The following is a 19671-nucleotide window of genomic DNA, read 5'->3' as shown; positions in this document are numbered from 1 at the left end:
AACGCGGCCTTTGCAAAACTCAAGGCTACATAAGTGAGTTAGGCCTTTGAATACTGGTACTTTGAAAACTGAAGTTTGTGATTCTTGGCTACCAGAAAACTGGGAGTTTTTTCTTAAACTAACAGCACTACCACAGTTTTTACATAATTCAGAGATTATCTGTGTATCTATCACTATATGTTCCCAAGGAAGCTTCATATAGAAGTACTTATAAAATGTCAAAAACTCCCAATCTTTGCCAACATTGACCTATTTCATAGTTTTGGAATCATTTCCTTTTTGTTAAGTAGATAATCCAGACAAGGTGTTAACTCTTCTCATTTCCTGGGACAGTAAGTGCCCTTCTCCACCAAATTCCACAGTAAAATGTTGAGGCCATAAGGAACAATTTTGGGAAATTATCAGTAGGTCCCTTGCTTTAGACTTACATTGGAATTTAACAATGGCAGTCCCAGAACGCCTGGTAGACAGCAGCCATCAGTATGATGCCTGGGTGCCCCACAGGCCAGTGCTCTGACCTTTGTGAAATCACTACCCTGCAGCCCCGAGTATGAGTCTTTAGCTCCCGCTAATCCCGCCTATGGTTTCAGACCTGGATCAATGTCACTCATAGTCATATCCAGTTATAACCTAAGTCAGTTTTAAGAGTTAGTGAACAGGATATTGTAGGTTTTATTGGATTATACTGCATTTTGATGCTTCTCCCTTTCTCCCCTTAAGACTTACTAGTCGACTAAATAGAGCTACAGTTTTAAAGTTAAATAAGAGAGAGAAAGAGATGGAGGGGAGGGGGAAGAAAGGGGGAGAGAGAGAGGGGGTACAGGGAGAGAGGGAGAAATGAGAGAGACAGATTTATGTGTGAAACACTTCTAAACATGCCCTATAAGTACAGTAGATTTTCCCCTTATGACCACACCCTGTAAGTGCTGTATTTTCAGAGCTGAACAATTAACATAAGGAGCATGAGTCAGGCTTTGAACAACTCTGTGGGAACCAGAAAGCCTTTTGCTATTAGGAATGATGTAAATTCCCCAAGGCTTGAAGAAGTCCACAATGGAAGGCAGACAGGGTCATAAATAACAACAATGGATACTGCGTAGCCCACATAAAGTATGATGCCGCGATAGTGACACTCGTCAAATCTTATACTAGATCCAATCTCTGCCTTCATTTATTTATTTTTTAAATTCAGTTTAAAGAGCACTATGTATTTCCTATGGGAACTTCAAAAACTTCTTTAAGAAACATGACAATTGACTCTCGTCCCAAATTCCTCTGATCACAAACAATGGGGGAAAATGTCCTTGGAAGGAAAAGGACAACAGAAAATGTGATGGAGTGACATAAGGAAATGTCCAGTTCAAAAAGGGCAAAACCTGTGACTTCGGTTTTAAAAAAGAGAGAAAAAGAAAAGAAAATGGCAAGGCAGGGTCTCCTGCTTACAAATTAAAACCACATTTGGCAATTTGTTGAAGGAGGCATATTTACATTTGTATGAAGACTGGGTGGGCAGGAAAATAAAAAAAAAAAAAGCTTAGATTCCTTCTTCAGTCCTTGAACTGTCAGATCTCATTAGAAATCTCTCATTCTTATTTTTCTAGGGTCAAGTCATTCCCCTTTGTCACTAAATCGCAGCCTCCAGAGCCCCCCAAAGAAATATTCCAGAGGAAGCAGTGATCCTCTGGAACAGGGACTGGTAACAGGATTTCCCAGGGGAGTTGTCCCGATTACTAATGGCTTCTCACATCTGGCACCAAAATGTAATCTGTGGCTTATCCAGAGGCAAAACTCTAAGGTACAGACCATGGGTGTTCGGAAGTGCTTCTTGTGTTTACCTAAATGACACTACTCCTTTTTAGATTCTGCCTTGAATAATGACCCAGACATCTTCTGCAAAGAATACACACGAACTCAATATATTAAAAAAGGTTACCAGTTGGCCATCCAAAGTCCAGAATGCACACTCCACGGGGACTCAGTTATTTAAGAAAGAGGTTAACCAAGGGGCGCCTGGGTGGCTCAGTCGGTTAAGCACCTGACTCTTGATTTTGACTCAGGTCATGATCCCAGGGTCCTGGGACTGAGCCCCACATCAGGCTCAGTGCTCAGCGGGGAGTCTGCATGTGATTCTCTCTCTCCCTCTCCCTTGGCCCCTCCCCCTGCTTGCTCTCTAAAATAAATCTTTTTTTTTTAAATCTCAAAATACCACTAAAAAAAAAAAAAGAAAAGGAATAGGTTAACCAAAGGGCTCTCTTTGGGCCTTCATCAGTGATTCTTCTTAACCTAGAGGCTAGCTCTGAGTCTAGCCAAGGAATAAAATCCTGCAAGTATCATCACCTGCCCTGTCCACTCCCCACCCATTTACTTTTTAATTTTTGGTAATGCTTTCATTTTTAGTTTTAAACTTTCCAGCTGTAAAGAGTGTCTATATATAGTTCCAGGACAAAACCAAAAAGAAGTAGGGCAGGGCCACAGGCCCCAAAGGGAATCTAATCCAGGGGGACACCTTCCTTGGCAGATTGAGCAGCCCAGGAAAGCTCCCACAGCAAGGGATCAGGTCTTGTTGCAATCCCCAGGGATGCTGTGGAGTCTAGTGGATGAACCCTGAGGCTAAGGATGTGTGCCCTAGAACAGGTCCAAAAGGAAGGCTGAATGGGTGAGTGTTTAAGTATGAAGATCGGTGATGTTACCTCAGTGCTGTCTGGTCTGACTTGGGAAACACATTTTAAATTTGTGGATAGAAAAGACTGCAAAGAGAATCCCCACCAGAATTATCGAGGCAGCTAAGACATGCTTCCTGCCTCTAATCAGAGAATGGGCTGGATTTAAATATAGTTAGAAATACTGGCTGATGTTCAAGTTACAAAGGCAAATCGAAACTGTGGATAAATCAAGGTGTTCACTCCATGGTGACTTACTGAATACCAGTTTTGAGTAGAACACGGATTAATGAGGGATGGGAAGAGAAGTTGGCCTAAAAAGACATAAGAAACACCTGCTCTTGAGTTTATAACCTCCTCAAGGAGCCTGTAAAACACAGCTGAGGCTCCCACAGGCTATTGGGAAGACTGTCACCAAGGGAGCTTTTCAAAAAATATAGATTCCCAAGACCCATCCCTGGAAGTTCTGATTCACCAGATCTAGGGTGGGACTACGAGATCTATATTTAGGTTCCCAGGTGATTCAAGCACTGCTGATATACATGAAATAATACTTGACAGAACAGAGCAACAGATAAACAAATGTAAACCGGTCCACTGAGGCAGTGTTTGGCAAAGTATGGTCCAGTTACCTCAGGCATCAAAATTACCGGGGGAGCTTGTTAAAAAATGTTCCAGATTCTACCCCAGGATCTACTGCATTTGGATCTCCAGGGGGTAGAGTCAAAGCATATGCATTTTAAGCAATTTCCCCAGTGATTCTGATACCCAGCAGAGTTAATGAACTTCTGCCCACTCTAATGGGGCACGAACAGACTTGATAACTGAGCAGAGTCCGGCAGAATCATCCAATCAAGCAACACTGAACTCTGTACCGAACACTGTTTTTAGGCCTTTGTGGAAAAGGATGTGGACTCACAGAAAACATCCTTGCTCTCACGGAATCTCCATCCCATGGGGAAGACAAGAAACAAATAAACATGATGTGTCAGAAGGTTGTGATGTTATGAGGAGAAATAAACGTCCAAAGTGTCTGTTTTAGATATGTTGGTGGGGGGGAAGGCTGTAGTAGGTATGAAGATGAGCTTTACCCAGAGATCTGAGTGGAGGGTGAGCCATGTGAACATAGTGCATTTCAGACAGGGAGAAGCATGAACACCCAGGCTCTGTAGATGGTGTGTGCCTGGGGGGAGAAAAAACAGGACAGCAAACCAGGGGAGGGGTTAGGAGGGCAGGTAACAGGTGTGTGTGTGTATTGGTGGTGGTGAGGGGGGAAAATCACATATGGCTTTCATAAGGATGGCACATTTTATTCTAAGGACAATGATGTGCCTCTGGAAGGTTCTAAGGGGAAAAGTCACTTGGCATTTTAAAAGGATCACTCTGGGTGCCGTAGAGGGACAGATGGACGTGGGGAGACCAGTAATGAGACTACTGCAATAGTCCACTCAGAGACGAGGGGTCTTCAGGAGCTGGTGATGGTAAGAAATGGTTAGATTGGAAATACAATTTGAAGGGAGGCCCAGTGGAATGTTGTCAATGGTTTGGATATAGTTGGTCAGAAGAAAAGTCAAGGATGACTCCAAGATTTGTGGTTTAAATAAGTGGGTGAAGGAAGTTAGCCTTTACCAACACAGGAAGTACTGGGGGAGGGACAGGCCTGGGGAAGTAGAACCAAGAAATCAACCTCAGATATGTAAACCTGAAGAGTCCTCCTGGGTATCTAAATGGAGATGTTGAGCAGGAAGTTAAGATACAGGTTCCAGGAAGAGAGAGGTCTGGGCTACGGACACAAAGCTGGGAAGTCCATGCAGATGGTATATAAAGTCATCAGTCAGGATAACTCCACTACAGGGTGAGTTTGGATGAGAAAAAAAGAAGTCAAGAAAAGGAGGAGGATTCAGGAAAGGAGATCATGAGGGAACAAAGTGTTTCACTGAAAGTGACAACCACGTCAAATGTGGCTGAGCAGTTAGGAGGGAGAACTGACCAGGGGAAGGCGACTTGACAAAGGCTCTTTTTGGTGAAGTGCTGGGACCCAAGCCTGTTTGGGATGGATGGGTTCAAGAGTGAAGTGGAGACATAGTAGAGACCAGGGGTCTCCAGCAGGAATGTAACATGTGCTGTACATGTAACTTTAAATTTTCTATATAGACCACTAAAAAAGTAAAGAAAACTGGCAAAATCAGATTTCAATAACATATATTATTTAGCCCAATATATAAAATGTTATCATTACAACATGTAATATAAAAATGTTGAGATATTTTATTTATTTATTTTTAAAGATTTTATTTATTTATTTGACAGAGAGAGAGAGAGAGATCACAAGTAGGCAGACAGGCAGGCAGAGGGAGAGGGAGAAGCAGGCTCCCTGCTGAGCACAGAGCCCAATGTGGGGCTCAATCCCAGGACCCTGGGATCATGACCTGAGCCGAAGGCAGATGCTTAACCATCTGAGCCACCCAGGCGTCCCGAGATATTTTATATTTTTATACCAAGTCTTTGAAATCTGGTATGTATATGACATTTACAGGACATCATTCCTGACTTGCCACATTTCAAATGCTCCATTTCCATGGCCAAACGTGGTCATGCAGGGCCAGTGCAGGGCCAGTCACTTTTGAAGGATTCTGCAGTAAGCGGGAGCACAGAAATGGGGTAACTGGATTGGGAGTGGTTAATGGAGGGAGCATCAGTGATGATTCTGGGCATATTTGGAGGATGTGATCTGCTAGTGTGTGCCAAGTTTCACCTGGGTGTCAGGCACTGTTTCAGAAGCTTTGCAACTATTCACCAATGTCACCCTCGGAAGAGCTTGGTGAACAGATAATATTGTTACTCCCACACTCCAGGGCCCGCACTCGACTGGACAAACAGCATGGAAGGCAATACCACTACTCATCTGACAAACGGGGCTTCTGTCAGGAGAATCTTGCTTCAGCTTTCAAGCAGCAGGCTGTAGGCCCTGGGACATCAGTATTAGCCCAGGCTGGAACTGCCGAGGAAGGTCCTTGGGGCCATGAGACCAGACTGCAGGTCACTCAAAGAGCCCTGTGGGTGCACCCCGCCATCACAGCACGGCCCCCAGTAGGGTCCTCCCAGGGCCCTCCCAGCCACACTTAGAAGGGATGACAGGAGCTATCCCACCATACTCTCGTTTCCAGGACTGCAGAACATCCTGCCTGATATGAGGCAATAAAGGGAGAAGGCAGGAAAAAAAGCTTTTCAATGCCATTAAAGTTTTTCTCACAGTAGGACTTACTGTAGTAATGTGGTGCTCTCAGGCTTTATCTTCTTTAGAGATCTATTCTATGGTTATGTACGTATTTCCTCTGATTGTTTTAGTCACTCCTAAATGAAAATAATTAATAACCCAACCAGAATATTTTAAAAGTAGGTAACTCATAGTAAAATATTAGGACACATAGTTTTAGGTCACATTCAAAATGTTACCGTGTCTGAATTCTTTGTGATCACATAACTCCCAAGTTGATCAAATCAGGTTGACGCTCCTGGGATGAGAGGGGGGGAGCAGAACGAAGCAGGAGATGGAAGCCAAGGTCTGGTAGTCCTTGGTTGCTTGTCCCGGAGCCCATCTCCCAACTCCCTGATTGGTGGGTTTCTCATCTGTCCTTCAGGACTGTTTCGAAAATTTAAATGCAGCGAGCTATATGAGGCACACTTTAGAAACTGGAAAGTGTTAAACACATTTTCTTGACACGATTGTGAAAGAAAACTTGGTGCCTACAGAAACCATAAAGGGTATGTGAGCAGGCAAGGCTGCCTTGCATTTGTAGAGAACTTATACTTTTCCCCACATCTCATCGGAGCCTTACTGAGTTATTTGGCAGGCAGGTATTGTCCCTATTTGACAGACAAGAACAATGAGACCCGAGAGATTAAGTGTGCTTTTAGCTAGGGGCAGAAGTGAGTGGAGAAGGACTGGCCCTCTGTGCAGTGCTTGCCACTGTGCTCAGTGGGGCATCTGCCATCACAGTCAAAGATGCAACTTGTAGAAAGAGTACAGGATGCTGAGTTGGAAGTCCTTGGGTCTAGCCCCCACCCGGTCTCTTCCTTACAGTGAGATCTAGACAAGCTACTTATCTTCCCTGAACATCAGTTTCCTCTTCTAGAAAAGAGGAATAAGAATATTTCTATGGTGGACACTCATTCATTTCCTGGAAATAATACTCAGATTTTTGTCTCTAGTCCCCATCTAATGTCCATGCAATACAGAGGCCTTGTCTCCACACCAGATTCCAGAAGTAGGCCCGTGACCCCGTCCAGGCCAATCAGAGTACTGAATTCATAAGCCTCAAAGAAATGCACAAGTTGCAGGTGGCCTGGGAAGAGGCCTGCTCTCTGTTCCCATGGGCCTGGAGCTACCAGAGCCAACCACCACATACAGGCTTAAGAATGAAGCCAACACTGTGCAAGGCAGAGCCAGAAGAAACAGTCCTGATGATATTCTTTGTGCTTCTGATCAACAAGCCATACCTGAAGTCTGGACTTTACAGGCACATGGGCCAAAAACCTTCCTTTTTTGTTAAGCCATTTTGAGTTGGCCTTCCTGTCCCTTGAAAACTAAAAGGTTCAAGACTGATACAATCTCTTCTCAGGTTTGTTGCACTGAATAAGTTATTGTATGTGACAGTGCCCTACAAACAATAAAAGTCTTTTGCAAACAATAAAAGCAGAGTAAAAGTAATATATTATCAACTTATTAGGGCAGCAAATAATAGTATTTAAAGTATAAGCCTAGACCACTTTCGATTATTTATAACTCTGTGATAAGGCAGACAGAGAAGTTATTCTTGAACTTTAGTGTGATGCCTAATGATTTTCAGGAGCATCAGCATTCTGAAATGTGACATGCTAGGGAATGTCGAGTCACTTACAAAAAAGCAGCCCCAGCACAGCACGAATTCTGACAACAACCACAATCTTAGACCATGATGCACTGTGACCATACAGAAGCCACATGTCTCAAAATGAGGAAGAGGTCTCGCTTTCCCAAATTTCACTTCTAATATTTTCTTAAATTATTTGGTAATTAATAAGTCATGGAAGTAAAAAGGGTAAAACAGGTGGGATGGAGTAGCAATGAACAATTAAAAAAATGTATAGAAACTACATATAAATATCTATATGTATATCTATATTTGTATCTATACATAGACTCAAAGGAACTGCAGCAAAAAGGTCAAATGAAAGGGAAAAGGGTATCTCACGAATTCCACTGTAAACTGAAGTCACTTCCTCTAAAGATGGTAAGGATGGAAGACATCTGTACTGAGATACCACAGACAAAGCAGTTAATATAGGGACTAGCACCAAGTGAGTCCTCATGAGATGCCCAAGAGGAGGGAGGACGTGACCTTCCCCATTTCAGAGATGAGGAAACTGATGCCCTATGAGGCTAAGTCATCTGTCCAATTCCCACAGTGAGGGACAAACCTTTTGCTTCACTCTGTTTCTCTGGGCCAAGTCCCTCTTCCAAGGCCTCCTTTGCTCTGCTTCCTATGAAAGGACCAATCTCTAAGGGAAAGTACTTTGCTGCTGCTCCCTGGGTCAGTAGCAAACACTCTAGGTTTTTGTTTTTGTTGTTGTTGTTTTGTTTTTAATAAAAAGTTGAAGTTTTCTTTTATTCTCAATTGATGACTATGAAACTGTCTTATGCAGATCTAGGGAAGTACCAATAATAGTTGCAAAGAATGTTAACCTGAAAATGAAATCAGTGAAAAAAATCAAGGAAGTTATTTTGCAGGAAGTACACATTTCACAGGGATTTTCCAGTTTACATTCACCTAACCCTTGAGAACCTAAAAATAAGTCCCACGCACCGCTAGGCCCCACTGTTGAGTCGCCATATGAGCATGATGAAACTTGGAAGCTTTAAAGAATTTGCAGGTTTGGGACCTGTGCTTCTTAATGATGGGGGGTTCGCTGACCACTCTGAGGACTGAATGAAAGCTATTTAACTTTGACTAGAAAACTATTTAAAAAAAAAAAACCACTTTTTTTTTTTTAAATTTCAGGAAATTCATGAATCACAGGTTAATAGTGCCCAGTTTAAAAGCAGAAGGGAAATATCTGTGAAAAATAGAGAGAAACTTAATGGGGACTACCTCAGGCGAGATACCCTACCTTTAGGGGTCTCCTTATTCTAAAATACCTTCTCCCACAGAATCTGTGGTTGAAAAATGCCAACACCTGCAGGACGGTTGCTGGCCCTTCATTCAGGTTAGTGATTTTTTTCCCCCTAACATCTCCCGTGGCTCAGTGTGTGGGCCTGGATGGGATGGGAGAGGAGCCAGGTGGGTAAAGGTGTAACCAGCTATGCAGGGGGTAGGGCCGGCCAGAAGAGGGCCCATGGTACCTCTGGACACCAGTGGGAACAAGGCAGAAGAGCCAGAGAGAAGACATCACAGATGACTGTCTTATTTCAAAATTCTGAGTGCTCAGAGCTGGCCCTCTGCCCAGGGATGCAGAAGGAATAGCTCTTCCCATTTCTCTTGAATGCAGACAGCAAGACCCCCTTTACAAGACTCCCATCTCATGACAGTAACAGCTTCTGTGAACTAGTCTGGGAACCTCACCCCATTTATGACACGGTTTCCTTGGGAAAATGAGTACTGAATTCTAAATCATCTGCTTACTAAATGAACTTTCTAAACATAATCCACTTGCACGTCACTCTGTGCTATCACTGTGGGTGCTCAGATGAACATATGAGCTTTTACAAATGTGGGCCTGAGAAGTCTGTGGACTCCCAATTCCTATGTACCTCAGAGAAGAGACTGGGCCCTTTCTCCAAAGCCGTATCTCATTGTGAGTCTATGGGCAGCTGCTGGAAATGAAAGACATTTTAGCTGGTGGTCTCTACCCATCCTCCTCTGGATGTTGGTTAACAGAGCTCCCACTGAAGGTCACCAGTTTATGCTCTTACTGTACCCCTCTTCACCACTGACTTGCTGGCTAAATGGGAGTTTATCACTTAACTTTTTTTACCTCTCTTTTTATAGCTGCAAAATGAAGCTGGGCTGGCAAGTGGAGACAAAAAATGAGGGTGCTGAGCTTCTTGGGAAAATAATATGTGCAGATGGATATTCCCATTTCTAGCAGGCAGGGTAAAATATATAGCAATTTGCTAATCTGGTGTTAATGACATTTAAATTGACTCCTCTTCAGGGAAGAATGGAAACAGTAATGATAATACTGGATAAGTGCTTCTGAGTCTAGAAGACATTTTTATATTCACTATCTCACTTGATCCTTAGTAATGGAAGGCTTGTATAATAGGCATCACTTTTACCTCTGCTTAACAAAACAGGGGACCAATACTCTGAAAAGCCAAATGACTTGTCCAAGGTCATCCAGGGAGTGAGAGAGGCAGTGGTCAAAGCCAGGTCTATTAATTTCAAGTTTGATCTCTTTTCTACTTGTTCTATTCCCTGCCCTGTTTTTCCTAACTGAATCTATCGTCTAACTGGTCATCAAAGGAAGATTTTAAGTCTGCACTATGGAGAACAAGCACAAAGGATTACAGGGCCCAGAGACATCCTATTCTCACTTATTCTATCAAACTAGTCAAACTTTGATATGTCCTACTCCAGCTTATCCAGGCCATCTTATTCTAATTCAGCAAAGGGCAGGTTCCTTTTTATTTTTTTCTTAAAGATTTCATTCATTTGAGAGGAATAGCGAGAGAGAGCACTCTCAGGCGGGTGGGGTGGGGGGGAGAGGTGGCGGGGGGAGGGGTGGAGAGAAGCAGGCTCTCTGCAGAGCAAGGAGCCAAATGCTGAGCTCGATCCCAGGACTTCAGGATCATGGCCTGAGCTGAAGGCAGATGCTCAACTGAGTGAGCCACCCAGGCGCCCAAAGGGCAGGTTCCTTAGGGGTGCTGGAGACAGGGGAACATGAACCATCTCATTCACAAATACTGCTGGCTAATCATTGGGGAGAATTTTATTATTAGGAAAGGAGAATGAAACCTCAGGTTACTGTAACATATAAGTGAAGGGTAGTTAATCTTTTTTTTAAATTAATTTATTTCCTTCAGAGAGAGAGAGAGAAAGAGTGCCAGCAGGGGGAGGAGCAGGAAGGGAGGAAAAAATCTGAGGCAGACTCTATGCGGAGCGCAGAGCCCAACGTTGGGGCTCAATCCCACAACCCCAAGATCAAAACCTGAGCTGAATTAAGAGTTGGATGCTCAACCAACTGAGCTGCCCAGGCCCCCCAAGGACAGTTAATCTTCAACAAAATGATTTCACCTGAGAAAAAAATTTTATCTTCTTTGTCACAGCCTAGAAAAACTATCCTAGACAGACCAAACCAACCTAGAATATCTCATCCCCACCACCAGCATTTTCACTAGGACACTGCACCTGCCAGCCCATATAAGAGCAGGTGTGTGACAGCTACTGTAGTTTCCAATTCAACCCAAAGAAAACAGCCCATCTGTAGGCCCTGTTGAGGGTGGGCCCTAATCTGTTCCTCAACTATCTGGTGACCATGTTCTGACCCTTAACACTGGCCACAGGTGACTGGAAGAGGAGAGGGCAGTCAGCCTGGGGAGGCAGAAGGCAAGATGGTGGGCACTGGAGAAGTCCTGCTACTACAGGGCCAAGGAGAACCTGGTCCCCGGAGAAGCCTCCTGCTTGTGTGCACCCCAAAAGTGAAGCCCCATTAGTAGAGGCAGACTGAGCATGTTTATCCCTTAAACCTAAAAACCACAATTAATCACAACACTGATCAATATACAGAATAAAAACCTCACATTACAAACTAAAACAAATTCCACAAAAATATAAGAAAAATATAAGTAAATATTTGTCCAACTATGAGAACTAAAACACCAAGATCATCAAAGGCAGAAATCATTACGGAAACCATAAAAATGAGGACATACACACCTACCACACAGCAATGTCATATAATTGAAAGGTAAATGATAAATTCACTAAAAGTTAACTTTCCTTACTATGTAAGAAGTTTTTAAACAGTCAGAGGAGTCCGTGAAATACAAAAATACCAATAGGAAAATGGACACAAACACACAATTCACAAATGAGTGGGTACTGGCTAAAATAAGTACACAGTGACCTCAGCTATCAAGTATCAAGTATGGAGGGGTACAGACTAGGTCATTAAGAGAGGCTGTCTTTAGGTTGGGAGTTGTAGATAATTTTTACTTTCTTTGTAAACAAAGAATTCTAGAGTTTCTGTACAATGAACATGGACAATTTTGGTAAGCAGTTATTAAGTAAAAAACTAAGTTCAGAACACTGTGGGAAATGTGAAATATGGAAACAACATCTTCCCCGTCAAGGAACTTTTCCTAGGGCTACAGGAATCTCTGGTTAATGGCTTCCAAGGAATTTACCACTAGCATTGTTTAGGAAATACAATAAGATGAGAAGAATGGATTCTTAAAAAGCTTATGACACATTATGAAAAACTTAGAAAAAAATCCACTACTTATTTTTTTGATACAAAAAAAGAGTTCTTTTCTCGAATGATCTGATTTATAGTTAGGCAGAAGCTTCCTTATAAAACATTGTCAATAAGGGTGCAAAGTTAATGCATAGTCTAACTATTAAGTAGTTTATTTCTTCTAAAAACAGAAGGTCTGAATGTTTCTTTATATATTCTTTTTATCTTTCCTAAAATAAAATGTAGCTCTACCCCCCCCCATTTTTTTTACCACAACTTTTAAACCTACAAGTGAGGTTCTCTTTTGTACAAAATTATTTTACGGTTGTTACTTAGCTACATTTTCATCTGCTTCCTTGGACAGAAATTCAGTGTGAGAAAGGATTTCTGAGATCATTTGATACCCTCCCCCCTTGACTGAGATGAGGGTTAAGGCCCACAGAGGTTCAATTATGACAGCCAAGCTAAAAATAATCTCGGCTAGCACGGTTTATTGCTTCTTTAGACTTGTTCTCATTTCAATTTTATACTCATAAACTAGCAGAATTCTTTGCCATTACACAGTAGTTTGACTCACGTGTTCAGTTTAGTGTTAAACAGTGTCTCCCGTCGGGACATGCCGGTGATTGTCCCCCGAGCTGATGCTAACAGCGAGGGCCTAGCACATAGGGCCTGGTGACCGGTGCGTCTGCAGAACCTTGACGACTACTGCCACAGCTTGACCACGACCCGAATGGGGCAGGCATGAGGCAGAGAACTCAAGTATCTGAATTATATACCCACTTTCAGGCAGCCCTGGTGTGCTACATGCCATTTTTAATTTCCAAAAGAATCACAGACTTATAGCTTAGATTTAAAAGTAAGAAAATAATTTAGAATTTGGGGCTTTCTTCCGAATAGCAGAGGATCCAAGTGCGCCATTAAGGTGCAGAATGGATACATTGTTAAGAAAAAAGGAGGCTCTATTTGAATTACATTTTTTTTTTTTTTAGGTCACCAGGGTAACCTTCAGTACCCGTGATCTGGCAGACTACAAGCTCCTTGAAGGCAGACTACAAGCTCCACTTTCTTATTTTTTCTTTTTTTTTCCCTACCAGAGCTCCTGGCACAGAGCCAGCACTCAGCAACTTATGTTCAAGTGTGATGGTGAGAACAGATGGGAAGGATCTCCAGAGGGTAGGAGTGCCTGTAACCAATGCTCTTTGAGATAATAGCTTTGTGCTGACCCTGAAATGCCCCAGCTATATACAGAGTTCTATTTACACAATAAAGTTATTACTTAGTAAAGTAATTACTTTGGTGATTATTGGCTATTCACTTTAATAAAGAAATAATGAAAATAATAAATAATTTTTAATTTCCCAAAAGCCCCAGAGCTTTACATCTGAGGGAAAAAACAGCTTCGACACAGGGACCTGGGTTTGTAAATATGGAAGGCAATATTGTTGAAATGGAATATAACTGAGTGCAAACAAAATTTACTTAATGCTTTTCACATTTCTCGGGAAAAAAAGGTAAGGGAGACAAACGCCACAGAACAAAACAAAAGGTAAAAACCCGCGGAAAGACTTCCCGGCTCCATTCCTAGCAATAGGTCAAACACTGGGGCTACAAGGGCCTCGAGATTTCTTATGAGAAACTAGTAAGAAAAATACAGTGACTCATCTCATAATAATGCCCTTTCTTCCCAAAGTACACATCACAATTCCCACATCCCTGGCACATGGGCACTCGATGCAGAGCTGTTGCAACACGGCGCATCTCCCTGCAACAGCGCCCCTTGGTGGGCGACAGAAATGCCGACGCTGGGGTAATAGACCTCCCTGGTGCTGGGGAAGGACGTGAGGGGGTGCCATGGCTGCACCGTTCTGCCCTCCAAAGGAGGGAGATTACTCCCCTTTGTACTGCTCGATCTGGAACAGCGGTTCTTCTGTGCAACCACCTTTAAGAACCGGGGAGCTGAGGGCAGCTGGCTTCCTTCTATACAGGCTGAAAGGACCCCCTGGCAGAGCAGTTCTGAATAGGCACTCCCAGATTTCCTAACCAACTGTCATTTAGATATGGAGGAACCAAAAGGAAAAGGAAAAAGAAAAAGAAAAAAAGGAGAAGGAGGAAAAGGAATCCGCTACTCGAGGCACAAGTGAGGCGCCCAGGCTTTTGCTTGCGTACGGGCTCACTCCCCCGTCACTTCTGGGGCCATGGAAGACCGAATTCAGTAAACACTTAGAGGAAAATCACTGATGCTTATTGACAAAAACGCACCTCCAATACAGCTATTTAGGAAGCCAATTTCCCAGGCCTTGCCCAGTCAGACATTCCCAGAGAATAACTACCAACAGAAATGAGATGGATCCTGCCCTTTGGTGAATATCAATGTAAACTGATAAAGAATTCAAAGCTTTCCAGAAGTTCAAGGAATATGTACACAAAAGCCAGATATTACTGGCTTTGGGCATTTGAAGTATATAACAAGGAGTATGCAGGCCTTCTCTCAGACAGAAGGCAATTCTGGGAAGGAAGGATGGTTTATTGAGCCTCCAATGGCTAGGACAGCTGGGCTCTGCAGAGGTCAAACATCAATGAGGTGAAAGCTCCAAGGCACCTGCAGTGGAAGGACCATGTTTTTGGCTTGATGGACAATTTGCAGGAGGACCCTTTGCTAGGCCTGGATATTTCACTGTTTCTAGGGACAACAAGCTTAAGGAAGTGGTGGACTGGAGGCCTGAAAGGAGAAAGGGGTGCACAGAGCCTGTGTCCAGCAAGGGAGCTGGTTAGTGGTGCTACGTGTTAGCTGACTCCCGCGTGCGTGGCTGGGAAAGTGTGTGTATGTGAAGAAGGCACAGTCAGAGGTGCAGAAGAAGAGCAGCTGAAGAGCCAGAGACAGAGCACATGTAAAGAGTTGCTGAAAACAATGAAAGACCCTCATGATATGAACTCTGATAGTGTTATCACTAGAAGTCAGAACATACTGAAGACAAGGGTGCCTGGGTGACTCAGTTGGTTAAGCGGCTGCCTTCAGCTCAGGTCATGATCCCAGGGTCCTGGGATCGAGTCCCGCATCAGGCTCCCTGCTCAGCGGAGAGCCTGCTTCTCCCTCTCCCTCTGTCTGCCTCTCTGCCTACTTGTGCTCTCTCTTTCTATCTCTATCAAATAAATAAATAAAATCTTAAAAAAAACACAACCACATACTGAAGACAAGAAAACTGAACTGGCTTATGTAAAAGGCTCAGACTAGTCAACTCTTCAGAATGAAAATTCTTAACATTTAGGAAGTCCTCCAGATTACAGGATTTATGTGACAGCAGCTATAGAAAACTCAGATCTGTATAAAGACCAGTGCCCCTAAGGAGGATAATATTTCATTTGTATTGAAATGTTTTAATTCACCCTTAACAATTTAAGATATTAAGTATTAATATTACATATCATACAAGATTTAATTTCTTCTGTATTCCATCTGAAGCAATGACACTTCCTGGTATAGCTAATTGTTTTCTTAAATCACAGATCAATTTCTTCACTGCTCTGAGAATCAGTTAAGTTATATTATAGTTGTTTGCCAACAGCATTACTACTTTAGTATTTATTAATTTACTAAGACAACTCTAACATCCTGGGAACATTTCAAAGAATACACTTTTAATACTTTTTACCAAATTTGCTTGATTTATGCCATTTAATTGATAGATGAAGAAATAAGGGTCCCACTGGCTTTTCCAAAGCGCTCATCTGCTCCAAACAAAAGCTTCTCTGCTCTTTACTTTTCCTAGGTCCCTATTCACCCTTCTAGTCTCTATGCATTTATTTAAGATGAGGTAAGAAGCTGGTTTTAGACCATGTGGGCCAAATTTCACATTTCATATGGATTAAAAAATAATAAACATAAGGAGTAATCTAATATTCCCATAAATTACTTCAGAAGCATAATAATCATGTCACACTTCATGTCCAGGTTTCATGTCTGCTAGATTTTTTTCCTCTTTGTTAAAGTTCAAGTAATATAACCAAAAATATGAAAAAAAGTTTGCACACAGATAAGTTCAGATAGATTGGACTGTGGCTGCAGCAAGAGACAGACACAGACACAGACACAGACACAGACACACACACACACACACACACCCAAGTAGACTCTCTCAAGTGTATATGTTAAGCTTACAAGACAAAGCTGTAACCTACAATATTATGGGTGAGTTTTTTGTATCTATTTAACTGCATTGAGAACTCCAATGAAACAGGACCTGATGAAGCTTGAAACTAAGCCTGAGAAAAGAGACAGAAAAGAAGCCCTATCAGCAAAGAAACAACACACTGGGGAAAAGTACTGATTCTCATGAAAATGTCAGTGATTCACCATGGAATAAAATTCAAAAGCCACTGACCCCAATGAAAGCTTCCAGTGGAAACATGTGGATTTTGCTTCATTTCACTGAAAGACTTTGCTTTATCTCATTTGAATATTATCATAAGCACCATCACAGTTTTTGTGATATGTTGTTTTCCCATTTAAAACTGATGTAGAAAAGATAAGGCTGATCAAACTAAATTTTCAAGGGGTCTTCAGGATAAAAAAAAATAAAAGCAAACAAACCAAAACACATCAGTTAATATTATCATTTTTGGTCCCTTAAAAGATGCACTGAATGATGGATAGCCAAATGATAACTGAAGACAACACTTTTTTCGATTTTTACAGTAAGTTGTCATTTAAGCAGATTTATTTATATAATATTTTTGTACATACCAATTCTTCATTCCGACTTGCCAAAAGATCACGACTGAATGACAGCTGACTTACACAGACCACAAATCTGTCAGGAAATACACGGAGCTCTGCACAAAATGAAGAAAAGCAAGTTACTAAAGGCATCAAAAATCTATGAACAGAGAAATGTTTGGTCCCAGATTTTTCAGTTATAGTTATAAGCATGTATGTATCAGACACATGTCTCTTCTCCTCCTTGCCTTTCAGTGTTTGCAATCAGCAGGGCGGGGCAAGCACAGAGCTCTGGGGAGCACCCAGGAGGTTGCAAATTGGTCCACCTGAGCCCCTGGACCATTATATTATAACCCATGAAACCCCCAGGAAGGGCCTTTGCAGCCCTCCCCCTGTGTCAGTTTGCTGTTCTTTGACCAGAACTCACATTTGGGACACAGGATCAACGTTCTCTAATGAGTATGCAGATTTATACAGGAAGAGGAAGAATAGGAGATAAAATCTGAAAACTCGTTGACGTTCTTACTAATTACTTTACTTATCACCTCTTTGGTCAACTGGTCTTAGATCAGTCCCCTAAACTGGTGGGCAAATTCCCTATCTGAATCAGGCTATGAAAATAGCAGTGTCATTAATAGGAAAAATAATAAGGAAATAGTAAAATATGCGATAGCAAAGATGATACAATTACACTACAGTCCACTAATCTATCATTACAACTTCTTAAAGCAAAACCACCGACTTCCGGGTGGAGAAGGCTGAAGGAATCACAGAACTAGATGCCCCAACATTCAATGAAAAAAAGAATATGAAGTGGTAAATGCCATCTGTATCTTTCCTCCTCTCTCATCTGTCTGTCTATTCATCCACGTTCACTTACGCAGCCTCCACCTATCTCTGGAGTGATGTTTAGCTGATGCTAATAGTGTATATTCTGTGTGGCAGGTGAGGATCTTCTTCCTTCTTTATACTTGGTTGTATTGCTCTAATATTTTTATAATACACATGTATCATACTGATATCACAAAGCCATTTTTCTAAAAGTGAAAACTTCCCTCTTAGATGACCAATATTTCTAAACAGGGATGGTATGAATCAGATAAGTGAAGCCTTTTACATACATTGTTCATTTCCAACAATGGATGACAATGTGAGGGGCTGACTGAGGTAATAACGCCTCTTAGCCTGATACACTCAGGAGCCAAGCGTGAAGGTGCTGATTACAGAGACACACAACTTAAACACAGTTAACACCATACCACCTGGCTAGGTTAAATTACACCAAAGGCCTAATGAGTTAATGTTCTAGTAATAGCCATCTCCTTAACCTCTCCCCTAGACCACCGCTGTGTCCTTGGTGATCACTCTTCCCTATTCTATTTTATCCTACTCAGTGCAAGCAGGTTACCAGTTCTAAACAAAACAAAACAAAACAAAAAAAAACAGCTCCACTTATCCTGCTCAAAACCCCATCCTGGCTCCTCAGTATCTACCACAGACCTGCAAACTTCAAAGCCCTCCCTGAGTGGGACCTAAGCTATCATTCTGGTCTTACCCCCATTAGACCTCCCCATTTCAGAAGTCTGAGTGTGTTGAAACTCTGACCTCTCATGGATGTTTATCTGGTTAGGAGACTAGGGATAGACTTTGAAAAACCAAAGATAAATAAATAAAAGTCATTAATATCTATTCATTAATTCTTTTTTTAAGATTAGTTATTTAGTTATTTATTTGACAGAGGGAGGAGGGAGAGAGAGAGTACAAGCAGGGGGAGCAGCAGAGGGAGAAGGAGAAGCAGGCTCCCCAATGAGCAGGGAGCCTGATGCAGGGCTGATCCCAGGACTCTGGGATCATGACCTGAGCTGAAGGCAGAAGCTTAACTGACTGAGCTGCCCAGGGGCCCTTATTCATTAATTGTTAAAATTTCTTAAAAAAAAAAAAAAGATTTTATTTATTTATTTATGAGAGAGACAGAGAGTGCGTTCCTACGTGCAAGAGTAGGGGGTGGGGCAGAGGGAAAGGGAGAGTGAGAAGCAGATTCCCCACTGAATGCAGAGCCCAGCATGCCAAGATCATGACCTGAGCCAAAGTCAGATTCTTAACCAACTGAGCCACGCAGGCAACCCCAATTCTTAAAATTTCTTAATGAAATAAGTGGTAAATAGTCTGCTTCTCACTTTCAGGAAGAGGGAACTGAGCCACAGAATTCATTATCTGCCCTCTGCCCAAAACCTAATATTGCAATACAACTCAGTAGATCAGAATTCAAATTCAAAATAATCAGTTCTATCCAATTAATTCCTCTGATTTGTCCTTTCATTTCTTCTCTGAAAAATAAGAATGCCAAATGATTAATTTTGAACATTTGGGGGCCAGGTATTGTATAAACAGAAAGCAACTTCCGTATACCTTTTCTTTGCTTAGGTCATAACTGAGATTTTTATTGTTTTAATATTTAAATAAAGATTTAGGCAGTAACTATCTCTACCATACAGAGTAGCTAGCCTTCATTTTAACAGACAGATACAAGGATACCTGGCTTATTTTACTAAGAGAACTGAACAAACTGGAAAGCCCCATTAAGAGAGTAATATATTTGAGTGACACTGAAAGTTTAAAAAGTGCAGATCATTGTTAAGATTCCAAGAGCAAATCTCCGTACAGTTTATTTTCAAAGTCCCTGTTTCATATCTTATATATTAAAATCATCCAAGGAAGTTCAGTTAGATTTTCTTTCCAATGTTCAGATCAGCTTGGAGAACTGTCATTAGCATCTGACTTTATTGTTGTTGGCTGGACGTGTTTGACATCATTTCCCCAATGGACTTCTTGACTTGGGGAAATGAGGAGGGAAGC

The 19671-nt window shown here is 42.0% G+C and overlaps 1 protein-coding gene across 13 annotated transcripts in view; it reads right to left on the bottom strand.

Moving 5' to 3' along the window:
- The window catches only part of SLX4IP (SLX4 interacting protein), a 186204-nt gene that overhangs the window by 8905 nt on the left and 157628 nt on the right, over positions 1-19671 (bottom strand). For all 13 annotated transcript variants that reach the window (XM_081833229.1, XM_081833235.1, XM_031031836.2 and 10 more), the window contains one exon: positions 16843-16931. In XM_081833229.1, coding sequence (XP_081689355.1) covers positions 16843-16931 — 89 coding nt within the window. The remainder of the gene's footprint in view (positions 1-16842; positions 16932-19671) is intronic.

Source organism: Leptonychotes weddellii, chromosome 10 (genome assembly GCF_054177405.1).
Source record: "Leptonychotes weddellii isolate Sample4059 chromosome 10, ASM5417740v2, whole genome shotgun sequence".
NCBI classification, from domain to species: Eukaryota; Metazoa; Chordata; class Mammalia; order Carnivora; family Phocidae; genus Leptonychotes; species Leptonychotes weddellii.
Note: the sequence above shows the minus strand (reverse complement) of the source record. Positions and strands in the feature narration are given on the sequence as shown.